Raw genomic sequence first — 21,908 nt, forward strand, 5'->3', positions numbered from 1 at the left:
ATTAAGAATCACATAATATTAAAATCGAGTGTGTACGGCAAAATTTTGAGCTGAACGAATTTTTTTTTTGTTTAAGACCTGGGTCAATTTTTTTTTACTCTAAATTTGTGTTGCTGTGTTAGCCATGAGTCTCACCTTTCCAACTATACGGGGCTGCCCTCTACTAATATCAATAAAAAAAAAACTTCGTGTGCACGACATCAGGTGTGGACATTTTCAAGATCACCGTGACAATCCACTGATTAAAGTAAATCAGAGAATTTCTCACAAAAAATGTCAAATCTCTCAGATAACAGAACCTGAACCGAAATTAGAATTGTGTCAATCTGCCCACTTTAACTGTTTCGATTTTTTTCTTTATCTCGTTCGATTGAGCATCAAAAACTCTGCAACGAACTTTTTTTCTAGAAAATGGAAAATCTGGTCGGAAAAGCGGTTTATATGAAAAAAATTAAAAGTCAAATTATCTACCGAACGTGACAACTTTCTTCGAAATTTATTTTTCATGTCTTGGGCATAAATTACGGAATCACGTCGGCTACAACCCACGAAATTGCCTAGAATATACCGTCCACAACAGATACGTAAATTACTATTTTTCATTCGTTGGTAGCATGTGATTGTGTTTCCGGTACTCGTTGCTGTTTCGACATTGCAAAATTCAAGTAATCAAAATTTTGACATATTACCCAACGAGCTCAGTTAACTTAACTGGTTTTTCTCTGTTTTTACGCTCTTTTAACACTGTATACAGTGTGTGTGTGAGAGAGATAGAGAGAGATTTCGGCTCAGTCAAAATGAGACCACATGCTAAATTTAAGCTGCAATCGCAGTTCACCGTTTTGGGTCTCCGTTTAGACAATGCGCATGCGCAGAGAGAAAATTCTCTCAGTGCGCATGCGCAATATCTAAACGGAGACCCAAAACAATGAAGTGCGCTGGCACCTTAAAGGTACAAGCACAGTTCACCGTTTTGGGTCTCCGTTTAGATATTGCGCATGCGCACTGAGATTTTCTCTCATTTTCTCTCTGCGCATGCGTATTGTCTAAACGGAGACCCAAAACGGTGAACTGCGGTTGCAGCAAAGGTACAAGCGCAGTTCACCGTTTTGGGTCTCCGTTTAGATATTGCGCATGCGCACTGAGAGAATCTTCTCTCTGCGCATGTGTATTGTCTAAACGGAGACCCAAAACGGTGAACTGCGCTTGTACCTTTGCTGCAATCGCAGTTCACCGTTTTGGGTCTCCGTTTAGACAATACGCATGCGCAGAGAGAAAATGAGAGAAAATCTCTGTGCGCATGCGCAATATCTAAACGGAGACCCAAAACGGTGAACTGCGATTCCACCCTTATATTTTGAAAATTCGAACTCTGAATTTCGACTCTGATGGTTACATATTTGACATTGCCCTTAATTCTGGTTAAATTTAATTGATCTTCGCTCTCCATTAACTCCACTGTACTTATTTGGTAAGGGTTTTATATAATCATGTTACGCAGATCACTGGGGTAATTATTGAACAAAATTTCAGTACAATTTCAGTTCAATTGAAATTTTGTACCGGTATGCACTTGAAGGTACAGACATTTTTTGCGAGTCAGCCCCGTAAAATAATGGCGTAACGTGGTTACTTACTTTTTTGCCTCTTTTATCGATTTGTCACAGAAATAAGCCACTCACAAGATAATTTTGTTAGATGGGAATCGTTTTGTATTTTATTGAAAATTTTTCTTTTAATTTTTTCAATTTGTTTGACTTACTTTCGTTTATCATTCTAAAGGTAATAATGGTAACAAGATAAAATTTAATTTTCTTTAAAAATTTCTAGTGAAAACTCAGAATAAAATTCGTTTAAAATTTTCTACTTCTTTCCTTTTGGTCTAATAACTTTTAATGTAACTTTTGGTTGCGCAGCTCTGAGCATAAGTGAACTGTCAGTAAAGCTTAACGATCGTATGTCGTCCCCATTGATGTGGGTAACGATATCACCTTTGATCATACGATGATCTGAATCAATAATTCCACCTTGCATCTGAAAAGCAGAGACAGAAAACAAAAAACTTGATGAAAATTGTGAGTTCATGAAAACTGCTGTTCGAACAATTACAATTTCTGTGATATAAATTCCATGGCCTTTGCATTCGGCAAAGCCTAAACCAAGGTCTTTACCAGACTTCTTCGTAACATCCACATCCATTTCCTTCAAGTCTAACGGATCAGCACGATAGACCACCATTTTAACCTAAAGTGATTTTGTTTATGAAATTAAACGGGGTGAATGCAGTTGGATTCAATGAATATAAACTACCAGGTATGGTCTAGTATCACACCGCGACGGCATAACAATTTTAAAAACGGATTCAAACGCACTCATTTTCATATTACTTTGACATGAATAATGAGTGCGTTGAAGATAAATCGGCCGATTTGGAACAAATCGGCCACACCTGGTATGTACATTCATTGGTTGAATTCAATCGAAAACCGTCTGCTGAGCATTACCTTTCCATAGCAATGCTGAAATGTTTTCTTCAAATCGTTTTCGCTGGTCTCTGATGAGATTTTTTTGCCGTCAATCTCGATGATTTTGTCGAACACTTGAAAGCGACTGTCTTTGTGGATAGCCCCCTTCTCGTGTATAACAATTATGGATGCTCCAACCTATAATCACACCAATTCGCAACATTCTCTCGGTAATATTCAATCTCTGTGGCAAATTTCTTTACCTGAACCGTTGAATTATCCCCCTTCACCACAACAATTCCTAGTGGCTTATTTTCGGCATTGACTTCAATTACCGTCTCTTTATTGACATTAATTGGTGCAGTAGCTGGATCTTTAGGAACTTCGGGAACAGGAGCTGGTTCTGGTGCTTTTTCTGTTCAGAAATCAATTGAAAACAATTGAAGAGATACGACATCGCTGTCGGCCTACCTTTTTCGATTGGTTTGACCGATTCCTTTGACTCTTCCCCATCGTCTTTCTTGTTCGGATTACACAATATTAGATTTACAATTCCCTCAGCGCGTTTAAGTAGAGAAGCAGCCTGCGTCGGGATAGTCAGATTAAATTTTGGGATAAAATAAATCGAAGACCAACATCTTACGGCATCATAATTGCAATCAATGAGTAAATCCTTATTTACAGCAAGAATCATTTCGCCAATTTTAACGCCAGCCTAGAAATTTTTGATTTCGTTAATGTCTCCTCTGGAAATTCTATTTTCTCCTTCGTATACGTACGGTTTCGGCATTAGAATTCTCCTGAATGTCCGATATGAAAATGCCTTGGCCAACTTCCGAGTGTTTTCCTTCAATGATCATGATGCCGAGACTTGTTCCCACCTGAAAGCGAAACAATTGTAAATAATCTGTAAAACAGCAGGAGAACTGGCTAAAGCCTGATGAGGTCTTTTGTTCGATTACTGTTTGGAACTACTAAATATTTGAGTTATAAATAGTCAAGGAGAAAGAATAGTTTCATCTGTCGATATCCAGCTGTTGAGCCTCACCCGAGGCCTCACCTTTCAATCAGTTTGGTAGTCAACTACCAAATTATCGAATCATGGTGCCACGGTAGAAAGGCTCTGTGACGCAAGTCTATAAATAGCAGCCCGAATAATTTGCTCAGTCGGTGTGTAGCTCATGAACAGAAAACAGTTCTCCCACCTCTCTATCAGATTTGGTAGTCAGTTATATCAGTCTACCAAAAGTTCAAGCTTTAAATAGGCAAGCAGTCAGAATAATTTCATCAGTCGGTCCTCAGCTCTCGAATAGTAAACATCTCTGCCCCGAAAATAACGTTTGATGGTCAATAATAATCTTGGTAGTCAGGTACCAACTACCAAATTTTCGAATTGTAATGTAAACTGTTAGCTACCAGCTACCAAAACAACCGATTACCAAACTACCAATATCATACTGCGAACGGAAAAGCACATCAGAACGATGTGTAAACTCATACACAACAGACCTGTAAACAAGTCAAATGCTCATGTATGAGTAGAGGTGAGCGCCGGCGCCAGTCGCGCCGATCGCCGCCGAAATTTTCAGTAAAAAGTCAGCCGCCGCCGGTCGAAATTTTAAATTGTTCAGCCGATCGCGCCGCCGCCGATAAAAATTAAACACTGCGCCGCCGCTGCGCCGCCGGTTTTTTTTTCATCATTTTTCGGCGCAAAGTAGAGGTAATTGAGAATGATTTCGTTTCAACAAGTACGACTAAAAATAAATTTTTATCAAAAAACACAATAGAATTGAGTGAGGAAAACCAGCATATTGCATGTGTCCAAAATGAGAAGGAATGGTAGACAACTAATACTCGACTAATGGTTCGAAAAAAATCTGTATAAGTGATGGTATCTTGTGAAAAATGGGCTCGTGTGAAAAGTAAACTCCTTCGCTACGCTCGTATTCGTTGATGTTGATAAAAAGAGAATAATATTTTGGTAATTCTATATCACCAACCAATAACATCAGTAAGTGCTTTTATATGCTTCGCTTTTTACTATCAGATTTTTCAACTTTCTTCTTTATTGACCATGGAAAAGTTTGAAACTCGAAACTCCAAAATAAGTTGGAGTTTCGGCTGGTATGTAGCTGATTGGATAATCTCGACTTTCTCGGATACTTTATGTACGGTTTGGATTTTGAAAACTTGAAATTAGTGAAAATTACAAGTTTAATAAAAAGTCAATTACTTATTTTTCCGTTTGAAAATCCCACTTTTGAGGGAACAGCTATTTGAAAAAATGATTCAAAACCGGAGTTCCTCAGATATTAGTTTCGTTGAGAATGTCTTGGACCGCTTTTTGTCACAACAATAAATTGAATATTCAGCACTGGTCTTCAAATGAAATATTTTTAATTTAGAGTAAAGCAGGCATGAGCGCCGCCGAAAATAAGCCGCCGCCGGCCATTTTTGAGCAAGCCGCGCCGCAGCCGAGCCGGTGCCAAAAACACGGCTCAAGCCGGCTTGAAACGGCTGGAAAATGAAATAAAGATTTCGAAAGGTGAATGGGTGAAATAATTTTGAAAACCGAGATTCCTGTTGATCCTAAGCAGCTCAAGTACTTTTTGATTTTTTTTTTTTTGAATTTTCATGAATTTTCCAGAATGGTATATTACGTCCTCGCTTCTAAGTTTGTTGTTTTGGCAAGTATGACCTGTGCGGAACGAGCCGAAGGCGCACAATCAGTTAATTCACAAATTTGAGAAAACTTTATCGATCTTTGCGAATTTTCTCGATTTTTTTTCTTTTCAATTTTTACTTGATTTTCGTGAGCTTTCGATTTCTTCTCGAAAACCATTTTCTTAATGAGTTAAATGAGTGTACTGGAGCATGATTTTCCATTTAGTTCAAGTTTTGAGGCAATAAAACTTGACGCGTTAGTGAACCTTAGACTTAGAGACTTGCTTGTAACAAGACCAGTTCCACTTGCACTTTGAACAACCTAATCTACCTACATTTTCGCTTTCAGTACAATTTCATTTTCATGCTTACTAGTTCATTTTCCATGAATTTATCTAAAGGTTAATATTTTGAAAAAAAAAAGTTAAAAGGAACCTCCAGCCGAGCCGTTTCAAGCCGGCTCAAGCCGACTTTTTCGCCGCCGCCGAGAAATTTTTTTCGGCTAGCCGCCGCCGAGGTTTCTCCGTCGGCGCTCATGCCTGGAGTAAAGTAATTTTTTTTGAAAAGTAACAACAATTCGTCATATAGCGCCGATTTTTGCGCCGAAATGCGCCGCCGCCGCTGGTTAAAAATTGTATTCCGCCGAAGCGAGCCGCCGAAAAAAAAAACTTCAGTCGATTCACGCCGCCGCCGATACTCTGAAAAATGTTTATAGCCGCCGCCGAACAAAAGTTGACCGGCGCACACCTCTATGTATGAGTAGTTTGATTCTTCTACAGACACGATGTGCAATGTGTCTGCATTTGTTGAATTTGTTAAACCAAACAGATGAACCGATCATCATTAAATTGGTTAACATAGAATGCTAAATGCACTCATCACATCAACAACGAATCCATGACATTAGACAGGCATAATGTCGTACGAAATCGAGGTACGTTTGGCCACTGTTTCGATATGTGAGAAATTTAAATATGTCTTTCGACATGTTGCATTAATATGCAGCTCAAAAATACCATTTCTCATCAGGCCATGGCGACAGTGGCAAAGAAATGACCAAACTACGAGAGGTAGTCATAACTTTATACACGCTATTTTTCAGTGAATCATTAGCTAAATGAAGAAATAAAATTCTTCAAAACGCCTCATCACTAAAAAACTTACACTCCACGTGCTGGAGTACTGTAGCTATAGCCACTACAGAGCAGCACATACTGCGAAAGGAAAAGCACATCAGAACCAATATCAAATTGGAACATAAGCGGCCAAAATAGGTCTCTTTTTCTAACGAAAAAAGACTTAAAAGAATAGGATCGCAGGATCGAAAACGAAATTTTCCGTTTACTCGGTTGGTGCCGTGGTGAAGAACAAGAACTGACTGTTATTCAAATGTTGAGTTTTTGATTTAAATGAAGTGAACTGTGTGCCAGATCTGTGTGGGCTGATCAGATCTACTACATAAATTCGTCGCGATGCTTTGACTTGTCTCCTTCCTAAAATTTTATCTAAAAAGCACATCGACGAAATAAAGCAACTCACCTTTTGGATAGTTACATTTCGAACGTTCTTGAAGCAGGAATATAACTGATCGAACTGAAAGTGGAAACGTTTTGATTAGAGGTCAACATGTGCAGCATTTCGATTAGACCTTACCTGATCAATGACAGTAGGAAAACTGATAACCGGCTTAACTGCCAAGTCATCCAGTGCTGAGGTTTTCCTGTTGAGTTGAGTAGAAAATTTAAATTGTGAGATTTTCGTACACACGGTATGATAGTAGGGAAACCTACCTCAGCAATAGAAATTCGAGAGTTGTTCCCGGAATTCCTTTGATAATAACGGACGCATTCAGATGACATAGTTTATGTAAGACCACTCCATTTATCTTCGAGCGAGTACAAAAAGAATTAAAAATGTTTTCGACACACACAAGACCGAATTCTACGAAAAAATCACCTCCAAAATCTCATCACCGACTTTAACATTTTGGCTGCTGGCTGTACCTTTGGGATTTATTCCAGCAATGAAACAACCCATTTTATTTCGGTCCTTGTAACCCGCCAACGCCAGACCCATACTGCTATTACCGTCCCGTTGAACATATGCCCGAGCAATGTTTCCCAAAGCACCGTACTTCTTTTTGATTTTCCCTGTCAATTCGATCGCAAAGTGTAAATCAATGCGTTCGTACACTATCGCCACGTAATTGCTTACTTTCAGTGTATCCGTAATTGTTTTCCGGTTCGTCTGTGGCTATTTCCTCCTTAGTAAGTTTAATATTTCCTGCTGATTTTCTGTCAATCTAAAAGTGTTCCAAAATTTCAATTACCGAACAATTTGCGGTAGATTGACCTAAGCTAATTTCTAGAGCTGCGGGAAATATTAAAATAATGGTCGAAAAGGGGGTTTTCTTGGTCCTTTCCCGCAGCTCCCAGATATTGTAGAATTTCATCAGTACCTCCACGCCAGCTTTCGTTACCACCTTTCCAGCAGTCTCTTCGTCTTCTGATTCCTCTTCGGACGAATGATCTACATCGCTAACAATTGCCACTTCTTTAGCCGTGTTTTCATCTGAAAGCAAACGTTACGTCTCTTTGCCTTTATAATTAGTAGGGCTCACTAGTTGAACAAAATACATTTTTTGGTGCATTTTGGTATAAAAGCGTGAATTTTTTACCATTGATAAATATACATTTGGGGAATCAAAAACGATTAGGTGACTTTGAAAAAGTGACCTCTAGCGCCATCTACATCCGGTTGAATTTTTCGATGCAGAGGTAACTTTGATGAATTTCTGTGTAGCGGGAATCGAAGCTACGCAGGTGATATTGGTCTCAAACGAAAGCTGAGGGTTCAAATTTTTTTTAGTGCAAAAAAATTTCACGAATTTTCCGATTTTCCCGCAGTTTGCCCGAATTTTCTTAAAAATGATATTTTAAAACTGAGGTGAAAGTTAAGTAATTTTTGAAATTGATTCAAAAAAGTTTTTTTTTTCTTCGCCATTATCGTTGCACGTTCAGTTTCCAAACTTTTAACGATGAAAAAGTTTTTGGATGTTCCGGAACAGTGGTAACTAGTTTCAGTTTTCATCGAAAATTTGATCCCTTTTGCATGGCGAATTTTTTTCGGCGAAATTTTTTTTCGTAAATTTAATGAGACTAGTACTGGGAATGCTAGGCATGATCTAAAAACAAAATAAAACCAGTTTTTCGATTTAAAAAAAAATATTAAGTTTCCGAAATATGCTAAAATCTGTAAATTTTCCTCCTTCGGCGAACTTTGACAGACCCTAAAAAATCCATAAACGTTTCAAACAGTACAAAAATAATTTAAACGCTTAGCTGGGACCCTCAGCTTTCAAACGATACCAAACACTCCACAACCGGATCAAAAGATGTATGACCTGTGATGTGAGATATGTGGTTGGACCCGATTTCAAGCAAATTTCGAAATATATGAGAGGTAAGTGGCTAAGCATTTAAAGTATTTTTGTGCTGTTTGAAACGTTTATGGATATTTTAGGGTCTGTCAAAGTTCGCCGAGGGAGGAAAATTTACAGATTTTAGCTGATTTCGGAAACTTAATATTTTTTTTTAAAATCGAAAAACTGGTTTTATTTTGTTTTTAGATCATGCCTAGCATTCCCAGTACTAGTCTCATTAAATTTACGAAAAAATATTTCGCCGAAAAAAATTCGCCATGCAAAAGGGCTCAAATTTTCGATGAAAACTGAAACTAGTTACCACTGTTCCGGAACATCCAAAAACTTTTTCATCGTTAAAAGTTTGGAAACTGAACGTGCAACGATAATAGCGAAGAAAAAAAAAACTTTTTTGAATCAATTTCAAAAATTACTTAACTTTCACCTCAGTTTTAAAATATCATTTTTAAGAAAATTCGGAAAATCTGCGGGAAAATCGGAAAATTCGTGAAATTTTTTTGCACTAAAAAAAACTTTGAACATTCAGCTTTCGTTTGAGACCAATATCACCTGCGTAGCTTCGATTCCCGCTACACAGAAATTCATCAAAGTTACCTCTGCATCGAAAACTTCAACCGGATGTAGATGGCGCTAGAGGTCACTTTTTCAAAGTCTCCTAATCGTTTTGGAATCCCCAAATGCATATTTATCAATGGTAAAAAATTCACGCTTTTATACCAAAATGCACCAAAATGCAGCTAGTGAGCCCCTAGTGTCTTCAACACTGATGAGTCACTCAAATCACTTTTTTGGTGAATATAATTTCGACTTATGGTCTGGCTAATTTATCGTAATAATACCTTGCTTCTGGTAACGACACCTTTTTATTCACTTTTTCGTACCTGTATTTTCGTTGTCATGATCGTATGGCTTGGTAGATTGTGTGTCACAATCAATATTTTCTGGCTTTTGGGACACTAACGATGCACCCTTGTTCGATGTATTTTCTGAGTCCTAATTTCGGATTGGATTTTAGTTTTTCTTTTTTTTCACCTCTTAATTTGAAGTTGACTATACATACGTTGGCAAAATCAAAGCTTTGAAGTACTAGATGCAATGTACAGCCAGCATTTTTAATCAAATTAATTGTTTCCTCTTGACTCGCATTTCGTACGTCTTGGTCGTTTACAGATAAAATTCGATCTCCTATCTGATGTTAATGAAAACAAAATCTTTTGGTCTTTGTTCGTTACCAGATTCGAAAATGCAAACCTTTATCAGATTCGATTTTTCGGCTGGACTGGATGGAACTATGTTTTTTATGAATATTCCAGACACCTGCAAATCTTTAGATATGTTCACCTGAATCGTGTTTGTAAAGAAAAGGAATTTTTTTTTAAATATTCGAAGCTATGTAATGGGATTGAAGTCTCACTTTTCCGCCAACTATACAGACACCAAACGAAGTGGTCGGCTCTCTTGTCAATTTGACATTCACATGTTTGCCCCATCCAACGTCTGTAAAATGAAAAACAATTTTCATTTTCTTTACTATCTGCGACATTATGCTCTCAATATACCATCATTATCACCAAATTTCCGATCATTTGGTTGAGTTACCGTCATTCTGGACCTGAAACAATTCGTAAGATTTTTGTTCTTCATTATTTGTAATAACGATGCAAAGATGATTGGTTCTTTAAATCGATTAAATACATTTGGAAATAATGTCAAGACACGAACTGGGCCTCGATTTTCATGCGTTCGTAACTTAAAAAATCGTTACGAATTTATGAGAATCGGCGCCCTGAATTTGTAACTTGACAATTAAGTTCCAAACAAAAAAATTTTATATTTTTTATCGATGGAGAACCTAATTATAAGACACTTTGTCTCGTATTATATGCCGAAAAAAGTTAAAACTTTTTTTATAAATCACTTTGAAAGTCACTTAAAACACGAAAATTCGAATAGAAATACAGTATGCCATCAAACATTTTTGTATTTCGATTCGAATTTTCGTGTTTTCAGTGACTTTCAAAGTGATTTATAAAAAAAGTTTTAACTTTTTTCGGCATATAATACGAGACAAAGTGTCTTATAATTAGGTTCTCCATCGATAAAAAATATAAAAAATTTTTGTTTGGAACTCAATTGTCACCTTAGTCGTTTGGACCACTCTTAGCACAAAACTGACAGCTGTCTAAGAATTCTTAAATTCACGACAATCTTCACCATAGGTTCTCGTAGCGTTTGTAACTTTTAGAACTCGGAACTTGACAGGTCTTATAGGATTTTATAGACGCGAGTTACGAATATTTGGAGTTACGAAAATGCGAGAATCGTCTCCCTGACCCTTCATTCTCATACGTTCGTAACTTGACAGTTCTTATGGGACGAATATTTGGAATCGCTGAGCCCCGATTCTCATACATTCGTAACTCTAAGAATTCGTAACTTCGTTGTATACGTATAAAATGTCGTAAGAAAAGTCAAGTTACGAATTTGTAAACTTACGAAAGTCATGAGAATCACCACCCTCAGCTACAATTCACTGTTCGTTACCTTATAATTGATTTGGCTTACAGTACCTGGGCTCTTTTTAGACCTTTTCCTTTGAAAACATGTCACGAACAAGCGTTACTGACAATTTTTTTGGGACGAAGAATGTTTTATCAACGGACACAACTGCAATTTGAATTTCAATGGACAAACTCTCGAATATATTTTCAATTTTTCTATCGGAGAAGCAAACGACCACTGCTAAGTTTTACATTATTCAAGTTTTCATTATTGTTGAAGCCATAAAACATCTTTATGACCATTACATTATCATACACACGAACATGTCTGCATGAGATGCATAAGGTATGGTATAATATACATGTTTCGAATATATTGTGCTTTTTCAACGCCGTGTATACTAATGGTGAATACGGGAAAGCAACTTAAAGTTTATTATTATTAGTGGAAGCCATAGAGGACAGAGAGATCGATAAGAGAAATTACCCGTCGGGTCGACAATGATGGTCATAATAGTATATTATAACATTTTAGGTGGAAATCATCATGGATCATTTTCGCTTATGTAATGCTTATGCAATGGTCAACTTTCGCATGGGTCAAGTAATAAATACTTTGACCACCTTGACCTTTTACGTCAGGGAAGTGTCGAATTTCGAATTGGTCAAAAATTGGATCAAGTCAAAAGAATAATCTTGTCAGCGTGTAGAGTAAAATAAAGACTGAAATAAGTTCATTTCGACCAGAGGGTAATTATATAAACACAATCAATAAAAAGTGGTGCGAAAAAGGTTGCTTCCTTCCCTACCATCGGCGAGAAAATCTGAATCTAAATTGTTAATGGTCGAACGTTCTGATGTGAAGCGTAAAAAGAGTGAATTCACGTCAGTATTATTTTGTTTGCATAAATCATCCGTTGTTCTTAGACTGCTAAGTGTTGTGCGAAATAAATTAGATTCTTTGCTTCGAGCCAAGCTTATGAATGATAAGGAAAATCGTTCTTTAGGTTATTGTTGTTGTTTTTTTGAACAAAATTACCAAAATTTTCTGCCAAAACAATCCGAGTATGTTTGGCTTCGCGATTAAACCGATTCAGACTGACCTGTGATTTCAAATCATTACTAGCCACGACTGAAGAAGAATATAATTTTTTGTTACGAGCTTTTGTTTGCCTCGTTAGGACAAGCTTACTACTAGGCCCAAAAAAATACCATCACGAGTGAGAAACCAATGACAGTCTAGAACAGGTATGGTCGATCGGCGAATTCGTCTTAAACGCACTAACATTTTATGTCAAAATTATATGAAAATGAGTGCGTTTAAGTACGAAAATCAAATTTTTAGGTCCTCCGGGCGGACAATAGACCATACCTGTTTTACACTTTCATTGTGAGAAACGACGTTTTCTACGTCTGAGGATCATAGTAAGCAGTGCCGGACTGGCCCTATGGGCGTTCGGGCGATTCCCGACGGGCCTTTTGATTTTTGTATGGATAAATGACGACGAAGGGCGTTTTGAAAAATTTCTCTATACAACGCCCGAAGGGCTTTATTGAACCAGTCCAGCACTGATAGTAAGACGAAACTACTACAGCATAAACAAAGAAATCATTCTGTAACCATTCCCATTTTCCTTAACAGCCATCATTTAAATCCAGGGCCTATTATTTGGGAATCGATTTTGGGAATATTTGGGAATATTTGGGAATTTTGGGAATTTTGGGAATATTTGGGAACATTTGGGAATTTTGGGAATATTTGGGAATTTTGGGTAATTCAATTGTCAAAAACCAGACTCGATCATTTTATTTTGCTTTCATTTTAGTATATAAGAAAGTCCCGGAAAAAATAGCGCTGATTTCGGTCAGTCGAAATTCAAAAGAAAGCCAAGAGTAGCTGTTCACAGTGACTTAGGAATATACAGCGACGTTACAGCAGGTATTTTCTATCGTATACATTTCTTCAATCTTCTACTTCCCAAATATTCCCAAATATTCCCAAAAATTCACAAATATTTCCAAATATTTCCAAATATTCCCAAATATTCCCAAATATTCCCAAAAATTTGGAACCTCGGACGTAATGTGCTTGACGTGATTAGGCAATGTCAATGCATATTCCTTATGAACAAAGTGTTATTTTCATTGCACTTAACACTTAAATCTTTTGGGGTTCCTCCATCTGCTTAAAACAGGTCATTTTGTGTATTAAAAAGTTTATAAGGATAATATCCACTGATCGTTCAAATATTTAAAGGGTAGTTCCTGAGTGAAAAGACATCTGCGTCTCTACAGACGACTTCCTCAATTCAGTTCAATATTTGGGAATTTTTGGGAATATTTGGGAATATTTGAGAATATTTGGGAATATTTGGGAATTTTGGGAATATTTGGGAATTTTGGGAATTAATTCCCAAATAATAGGCCCTGTATAAATCTATATCGTCGGCCGTGTTTATCGGCCGAGGAAGTTACTTTTACGGCCGAAATACGGGCAATACCAAAATATTGACTTTTCGGTCAAAGTTGCCGTGTCGAAAAATGTCGAATCGTTACTATGTTGCAAGGCGGATAATAGCTATTTCAACGGCTGAGTAACATAATTCAGCAACTACGATCGAAAAATTCGATTTTTCGGTATTTCTCAGAGAGACGTATTTGCGACCAAAAATGGTATTTTTCCTCTGGTTTTCCTCGCTTCCGGCTCGTGCTGGAAACCTCTCGTTCGCTAAAAACGGTTTGTTTATAGAGTTTTTAAAAGTGGGAGAGATGGCGAAACGACAACCTATTGTTCCGTCTCGGGGTCTACTGTCAGATTCTTTTGTATTATCGATGACAGCAGACCCCTAGTTGATTTTCCATCTCGCTCTACTTAAACACCGTACAGTGTGTCGGAAACGAAGTCGCGATATTTTGACACTAGATAAATAAAGTAACTTTGTCGACCGGAAGGAGCAGCCGATAACGGAATTTCTAATACATTTTTTCGGCTGCCATCGAGTGTGCATGATAGTTTATGAAATTGTTGTAGTTGATTTCTTTGTTTATATTGTTGTGGTTTCGTCTCATTATTATCATTAGGGCACAAAAACGTCAATCGTAACTCGTGATGAAAAGTGCAATTTGAGGTCGTGAGGTACTATGCTTTGCCTCCACTTTTCATCACTCGCAACAAAAATTTACTGTTCAGATCGAGTAACTAAACCACTGTGATCCCGAGTTGTTTATATTTAGTGAACCTGTAGAGGTGAAATTTTTGTTGTTCTTCGAATTTTAATGAACCAAATTCGACTTTTAAGGTCTTTCAAATTCGAATTGACGTAGAAGATGGTAACATTATTTATCAAAGATCACGATGCTTCAAAAATATATGGGAAAATTAGAGACATGACAACTCGTGATCTGAGCTCGTACTCATTTTTTCATAGAAAAGTGACGCTCTCTACAGTGAAGCTCAAGTATCAATAGATTCCGCGATAAATATTTTGGGACTGTTGTGTACAGAGTTGCTTAATGTTCAATTCTTACCAATGCAAAAATTACCGATTTCATCCAGGTTTTGATTCAAAGACGAGAAAAATCAAGAGACACACACAAATGAGTTGCAGTTAGCATGACTTATTATGCCAAAGAGATGCATTAATGAATAACAAAAAATGCATTTGAGTTGTATCAAAATAGGTTTCGAATTTCCAAAATTTATTGCCAAAAAAAATCAAATAAAAAATTTACCTTTTAGCATCGTTTCGCTCCTTTGCAGATACTGTTCGTCCGAGAATTTTCCGTTGAATTTTCAAATAATCCAACTTCCGTCGCTGTTGTTCGTTAAAACATTCGCCCATGTCGTTAAAATATTCTCGTCTCAATTCCGTTCCATTGACCGTTTTCGGATGCTGAACACCACCAACTCCACCACTTCGATAGGCACTTCGTATGTAATTTTTGAATAGAAATTGAAATAGTTTCTTCCGCGATATTGGATTATTACTGCTGATTGTTGGTTTCTTAATTGACATCTTAAGCAATTCAGCGTGCCCAGATAATTTACTTGTTTTGCCTTATATATACGTTACATGTGGGTGGTAAAATTCAAAAGTCAGCAAAAGAGATCTACAATTTTAAAAATAGAAGAAGAAAAAATCATTGAGTGCATGGTGTACTTGAGGGGATGTAAAAAGCTGCTTGGTACAGAACTTTGCTATAGAAGATGCATACATCTAGTATTATAATAAACACCGACGGTAATTCAAAATTACAGCGAATCATAAAATTATCCGGAATAAATTCAATTTTGTTCAACAATATAAAGTAAAAGATTTTATAGAAAAGCTGGAAGTAATTTTGTGTTAAACGAACCTAGAAATTATTTGCAAAATCGAAATTAAACTTCCGTAAACCATAAAATGTAAATAAATCCCACTAAAAAAATGAACCACAGATATTTCGGTACAGGCCTACGTGCATCATACAACCCTCGTCAAATTAAATTTTTATCCGCGCATGTGTCCTTACGACAAGAGAAAAAAATTATCTCCCCTGATACATTTATACATCGAAATGGAATACAATTCATTCGGAACGAAAACAAATAATTTGATCGCAATAACATGAACATTTTTGTCCCGAAACGAACGGAAAGCCTGAACAATCCCGTCTCAGCGCTTTTCTTCCACCAACATAGCGCCATTTACCTTAATGAATTACTGGCGTTCACTGACTAGTTTTTTCACCATTTGCAGCCTCCAATTTCAACGATTTTCAATGATAAGACGAATATTCATTTGGCACAAATAAAACATTAATTCTATCAAAATTATAACACCGGACGATAATTTCATCAATTCCGTTTCGTGTTAAACATTCAATTGGGAACAATTAACCGTTTTGTACTTAGTTTTGTTAGGCTTTTTTAACCAATACATTGTCACTTGTTTTCAAAGCTACATAATTCCGACTAATGATCTGTATATACGATTCCCGAATGAGATGAGTATCAGGACGTAATACGCAAAATGCTCGAAGACATCTGTACATAATACACTGTAACTACATCCATTTTAGAACATTTTCACCGAAAACAGTCGAATGAATTTTCGAGCTTTTCCAAAAAAAAGCTCCCGCGAATAGCCATCGGATGCAGATGGCAGCGTTCAGAAGAAATGCGCTGAAGCGGTGGAATTCGACATCATCACCAGATTTACAAGATGACGAATCTCCATGTTCTGATTTGAACGATGATGATATAGCGGAAACTACGATGTCAACTCTGGATTTGTGATGTAATGTGGAGCCCGTCGCGTCGTTTCCAATTTGAACGATGACTGCGATGACATTGCAGTAGAAACTACACCTGATTTGGGAGGTGACGGACGGAGACATTCACGATTCATGTGAAGAAGGTGAGAATGGATGGGAAGACGAGGCTGAGCTGTCTGGAGAAGAAGATGCGGAGTCGTATTACATTGGCCAATACTACTACGATTCTTTCAACGAATCAGATGATGATTATTTCGAAACAATTTACTACATCCGCATGGTTTGGTGTTTGGCCGTAAACATAGTCGGTTGTTGGAAGTGGTCGATAATGAAGTTTAATTTGTACGATACAATGGCGATCCGAAGGACGTTATGCGGATCGTTGTTGTGCCGTAAAAAACAATAGAATAGATACGAGGTCAACTGTGGGCTTTACGTCAAAAACGAATATCGTGAGTCTAAAAATACCGGGTTGTCGTTGTGACTTTAAGGGTGCCGGAAATGGGCAAAATTGCAGTTTAGTGGAACAACCCCGATTTGGACGAAAGTCGATGGGATCGACAGGGGAAGGTCACCTGATGACGAAACAATAAGCGCGGAAGCCCCTCCCTGAACCACCAGGGCCCTCCAAAGTTTTCACACTTTTTCGAATTTTTGCGTGTTTTTTTTGACGGAAACGACAGTTGAAGGTCCACTGATGACAAAACAAACGAATGAAGAAGCAATAGCCTCTCCTCTGGCCGCCAGGGTCCTCCAAAATTTCCACAGTGTTTCGAATTTTTGCGTTTTTTATACGAAATCGTCATTTTTTGTGTTTTATATGTACTGATGCCCTTGTTGCAATGAAATTACGAATGTATCTAGTTGCACTCATTATATTCTTATTCCGTCTCTGAGTCGGTGGCAGTAGAGGGTTCTTCGTCTTTCGTTGTTTTCGTGGCGTCGTAAGCTTTAGTCTTCGGCATTTCGTACAAGGAAATTTCTTCTGAGAGGCGAGACACCTTTGGAAGGACCTCGGGCGCGTCAATTCTTGTTGTTTTGTAATCAGTGGACCTCATACTGTCGATTCCTTCAAAAAAACGCACAGGAGAGGCTATTTCTTCCTAATTCTTGTTGTTTTGTCATCAGTGGACCTTCTACTGTCGATTCCGTAAAAAAAACACGCAAAAATTGGAAAAAGTGGGAAAACTTTGGAGGGCCCTGGCGGCTCAGTGAGGGGCTTCCGCGCCCCAAATCTTGTTGTTTCGTCATCAGGGGACCTCTCCTTGTCGATCCCATCTACTTTCGTCCAAATCGGGGTTGTTCCACTAAACTGCAATTTAGCCCAAATTCTTGGGCAAATTTTGAATTAAAATGAAGGAAAGTGATTACTGTCTAGCCCAGATTTATCTATAAGATTGTGGATTTGAGCACTACTTTACAGGATACCGTCAATGACTGACGCTGTCGACAAGGCGGTCTTCTGTCACTTCACACTAACACTGTTTTCATGGACAATGGTGATCGAAAATTTAAATTTCCTAACAATTTTTTTAAACTTAGTAGATATATCAAAGGACCCAATGAAACTATAAACCGTTCATTGAAAAGACCGACTCGAAGCCATTGCCATTGCTGATTTTAGCGGTAGTGACGAGAACAATTTCCAAAATTTTCCGAAATTTACCAAATTTGCTAATGGCAAATTCTAGCAAATTTTAGCAAATTTAAGAAATCAATTTCCCAAAAATAGGCCCTGGTTAATTTATGACACTATGCATTCTCCCGGGAGGCTGGACTAGCCAACAGGTTCGGCAAGCGAATATCGATGACATCTTGAAGACTCATAGGTGTGTTCCAAGGGCATAAGAATTGTGACATTTCATCCATAGAGACATAACCTCATCAATATTTATATGAAAACCGCAGAGAGGTGAAAAGTTGGCGACTGGGACATCGCTTCGACAGATAGAGGTAGCATCTGGGGCCATTTGTAAAAATATTGAATCCGAGGATACCAATAGAAACCGTCATAACCACACATTTTAAATTATTTTCAACACAACCAATTTCAACGAAATAAAGTGCTAACGTGATGCGTGTAACATCAGAATGAACGTAAAATAATTTTTGTAAGAATCAGATTCGGTATTATGCACAAATTCTTCCTTTCAAAAGTGCCCTTTTGGAGACCATTTTCGAACGCGTATATCTCCGATAATATGAAAGTAGCTCGACAATGAATTGCTGTACGTTAGTTTTGACACTGTAGGAAAACTATTTCCATAATTTGTGGCTCGAATCGTTGCAGTCAAAAATTAATTTTTTTGTAAACAATAAACCAATTTTTGGAAATTGTCGGCCATTTCTGACATTTCATTCGTTCTATAGAAATGGCCCACATGTTACCTCTATCTGTCGAAGCGACATCCCAGTCGTCAACTTTTCATCTCTCTGGATCTCTGTGGATGAAATCCATGCAATCGTGTTCGTTTGGCCAGTCAAAATTTGTGTTTACAGTTCTTTGGAACAAACCTATTGACGTGAATAGTGGGTGTCATCCGTTCACTTTCAATTATAAGAACCTTACAAAGATATGGTGAGCAATTTTGACTACTGCGTATACAAAGTGTATCATTTTGAGTGTCATTGTGAATCATGCCGTTGCCGGCGCGAGATTTTTTAGCAGTAAAAATAGTTATTTACGTATCGATTGAACAGGCGAAAGCTTCCGCCCCGCGAATTGACAGCTTTACTTTCGGTCCTCTTAGCAAGCATACAAACTAATATTTTCAGGCCTTGGGATACAATTTCAGAAACGTTCTTGTCATTTGGCCGCCTTACATGAAAAGTTGTGCACGTATATGTTGTGGACTGGACGGTTGTATTGAGGCCTTAGACGATTTTGCTAGTTGTAGCCCGAACGACGTGAATTTCCGATCCGCTCAAATTTAAATTAAATAAATTGTAAAAGTTGGTAGAACTGATTTCAATCTGGTTTCTATAGCCTTTCAGTTGAAAAGGTAGATTTGATTAAATATGTCTCCTGTCTCTTGCCTTAAGCTTTCCATACCTAAATATGATTCGAGGACTATCATTTCCAGTCTTAGCCGGAAGGATTACAGTCAATATTTGTTAGCTAATTAATATGGAGATGGATTCTCAATATTTTGACAGATTTCGATGAAGATGGATTCTAAATATTCTGACAGATTTCAATGAAGATGGATTCTCATCTGTCAAACATTGACAGTAAATTACTTCCTTTATCACAAAAAAATTGTTTCTGAACGAATCAATTTTAGTTGGAATAACGCGTGTTTACGAATAATATTACCATGTAAGTAGATAAGTTCATGCGAAAAACGGTTTCAATTGCAAAATGAGTAGTATCGCTGCTCAATTTAATCAAAAATTTACAAAATATTTTAAAATTTCATCGGTTTCAAGTTATATAATCATTATTGGAACGATTGGATCCAGCGTCGTCATTTAAAAATTGGTTTTGTCGAATCGAATTTACTATTGTGTGCTGCGAATGTTGAATTGCTTTTCTCTTTTTCTACAAGGATTCCTCAATTTGAATGGAATCTTGATTATTTTCTTTAAAAGAAATAGCAAATAAGTTAATAATGAAAGGTTTCCAAGGTTGCTAAAGCTCAATGTTTGTTTTTTTCTTGCAGCTATTCTAAACCGGTTCAAATTCAACTATCAACTCATGATGCGACAACAGTTTACCCATGTACTCAGATTGAATTTCAATCCGGTAAGTTTCATTGCTTTGTTAGTTTCTCGATTGTATTGAGGGGATTTTCATCGCACAAGAGAATTTGTTACATCGTTTACACACGTTTTTCTTGCACATTTCATACAGTATTCAGGGGATCGTATATACATTAGTCTATACAAAAAGTGATAGGTTGGTTTCCATCTGTACTTACAATCTCTCAACACAAATATTTGTATCCAAAAGAGTGGTTCAATTTCTCTCGCGGAGCGTTTTATCACAAAACTCGGTTATACTAGACGCGACTGTCTTTGTTAATATTTAACCTAACAGATCGTTAGAAATCAAGATCGCTGTTCTTCGTACGTTGCCGTCGTCAATCTCATCTACAGTTGAATATAGCCGAAACCACATTTGCATTCAGATAATGTCATTCACTTGAATTCACAAAAACATTTTTTCACCAGCAAATTCAATTGGCCCTCAGTGCCCTCAGTTGTTGGTCTCCCTTGCATCCGACGATTTGTCGTTAAATTTCACATGATACATCAAGAATGTGGACTACCGTAACACAAAGTCGCTCTAAAGAGCGGCACCAATTGGTTCGAAAGGATAAGTTGGAAAGGAGCATTGGGCATTGACCGATCTTCCTGTAAATGGGCTAAAAAAAGGTCTCGAAATTCGAAAAACGTAGACTCACGTCTCAAAAGACAATTACATTCTATACCGTGAGACTACGTATTTCATACTTTTACCACTTCGTTTTCCACTAGAGTATGGCCATTCCTGGCCTCTTCATGCCATGCATTTTAGTCGATCTTCACTCAAGCGTTCCACGATCCACAATTTATGTAATTCCTTGATGGAAATGCAAAGTTACGGCGAATATTAGTGACTCAATCGACATTGTTCACCTTTTCATCCCAAATACCCAAATCACCTCTAAGCGGGGAATTTTCTTTGTTGGGTGTTGCGTGTTTGCTAAATTAGTGAATTGTCGACTTTGTACTGAGCTATGAAGATGTTAACGAAACAACATTGAGTTCAAATAATTGTGACAATAAAATGCGTCGCAGATTGTGTTATTATACGAATTCGTTATCGGCAATAATTCAGAAAACACCGCCAGATGACCGCGAACACGGCAGTCATTAGGAAGTATTCTCTATTCTTTTCAAAAATTTTATTTACCGATCATATCGTGCGTTGAAAGTAGCTGCTCAATTTGTTGTAGTATATTTAGAAATATTTAGAAAATAATGAAACGACGCGCATTTTTTGTCCAAGTTTTCGACCAAAATTTATAAATAGAAAAACTCGACTGAACATTGAACGTTTTATTTATATTGTGATCACAATTATTAGCAGTAGTGGAAAACAACAACATGTTCCGTAGCTGGTTTAAAGTAATTTTGAAAAGAAAAAAAAATCTCGAGATAGAAACCGCTGTTGTGATTTTGTAGCGCGTGGGATGCAAATCGGTTCGTTTGTGATCAACACTGAAGGTAATGCTAACCTTCAGCAGATGAGAACATTTAGCGGGACACCGACCGGTTGATAGAAGGCATTGTGTGCTTTGGAAATTGTTAATGTGGTGAATATGATAGCTCGTATATTGGAGAAGTAATTCAACCAGTGCGAGAAATCCAAGTGGTGTGCTTTCGAAGATTAGCATTACCTTCTGTGTTTGTTTACTGGATGCCTAATGCATTTTAATTCTACGATTCAAGTACAAAGCGATAACATGCCCAACATAATGTTCTTTATCGGTAATTTTATGGTTGATTTATTCGGCAAATAAAATGCAAAATTATTCAGAGATTGCAATTTCGTGACAATAAGTACTTTGAACTGTCTCTTTGTTTTCTCCTGGT

At 37.3% G+C, this 21,908-nt stretch overlaps 1 protein-coding gene across 4 annotated transcripts; it reads right to left on the reverse strand.

The window, feature by feature from the left end:
- Positions 1-1,689: 1,689 nt before the first annotated feature.
- Positions 1,690-20,340, reverse strand: LOC119083566 (inactivation-no-after-potential D protein). Of its 4 annotated transcripts, none has more exons than XM_037193307.1 (20): positions 20,249-20,340; positions 14,805-15,182; positions 10,131-10,183; positions 9,986-10,068; positions 9,823-9,912; positions 9,632-9,760; positions 9,453-9,564; positions 7,588-7,700; positions 7,344-7,431; positions 7,086-7,279; positions 6,920-7,014; positions 6,783-6,849; positions 6,669-6,722; positions 3,245-3,346; positions 3,109-3,180; positions 2,937-3,048; positions 2,729-2,880; positions 2,505-2,663; positions 2,110-2,244; positions 1,698-2,034 (listed from the first exon to the last, which is right to left on the reverse strand). In XM_037193307.1, the coding sequence occupies exons 2-20, from the start codon at positions 15,086-15,088 to the stop codon at positions 1,864-1,866; spliced, it is 2,265 nt and encodes a 754-aa protein (XP_037049202.1). In that variant the 5' UTR covers positions 15,089-15,182; positions 20,249-20,340; the 3' UTR covers positions 1,698-1,863. The 4 variants fall into 4 exon arrangements, with proteins under 4 accessions (XP_037049203.1, XP_037049202.1, XP_037049201.1 ...); XM_037193306.1 differs by lacking the exon at positions 20,249-20,340 and adding an exon at positions 15,764-16,054; XM_037193308.1 differs by lacking the exons at positions 14,805-15,182; positions 20,249-20,340 and adding an exon at positions 11,116-11,314 and having other exon boundaries at positions 1,690-2,034.
- Between the last annotated feature and the right edge of the window lie 1,568 nt (positions 20,341-21,908).

Source organism: Bradysia coprophila, unplaced genomic scaffold (assembly GCF_014529535.1).
Source record: "Bradysia coprophila strain Holo2 unplaced genomic scaffold, BU_Bcop_v1 contig_70, whole genome shotgun sequence".
Classification (NCBI taxonomy): domain Eukaryota; kingdom Metazoa; phylum Arthropoda; class Insecta; order Diptera; family Sciaridae; genus Bradysia; species Bradysia coprophila.

Excerpts from the sequence above, each read along its gene's own strand:
- LOC119083566 (XM_037193307.1), bottom strand. The coding sequence starts at position 15,088 with ATGTCAATTAAGAAACCAACAATCAGCAGTAATAATCCAATATCGCGG. Across the intron at positions 7,015-7,085 it reads TCGGTGATGAGATTTTGGAG|ATAAATGGAGTGGTCTTACA; the intron begins GTGATTTTTTCG and ends ACTCGCTCGAAG. Across the intron at positions 2,035-2,109 it reads GAATTTATATCACAGAAATT|ATGCAAGGTGGAATTATTGA; the intron begins GTAATTGTTCGA and ends TCTGCTTTTCAG.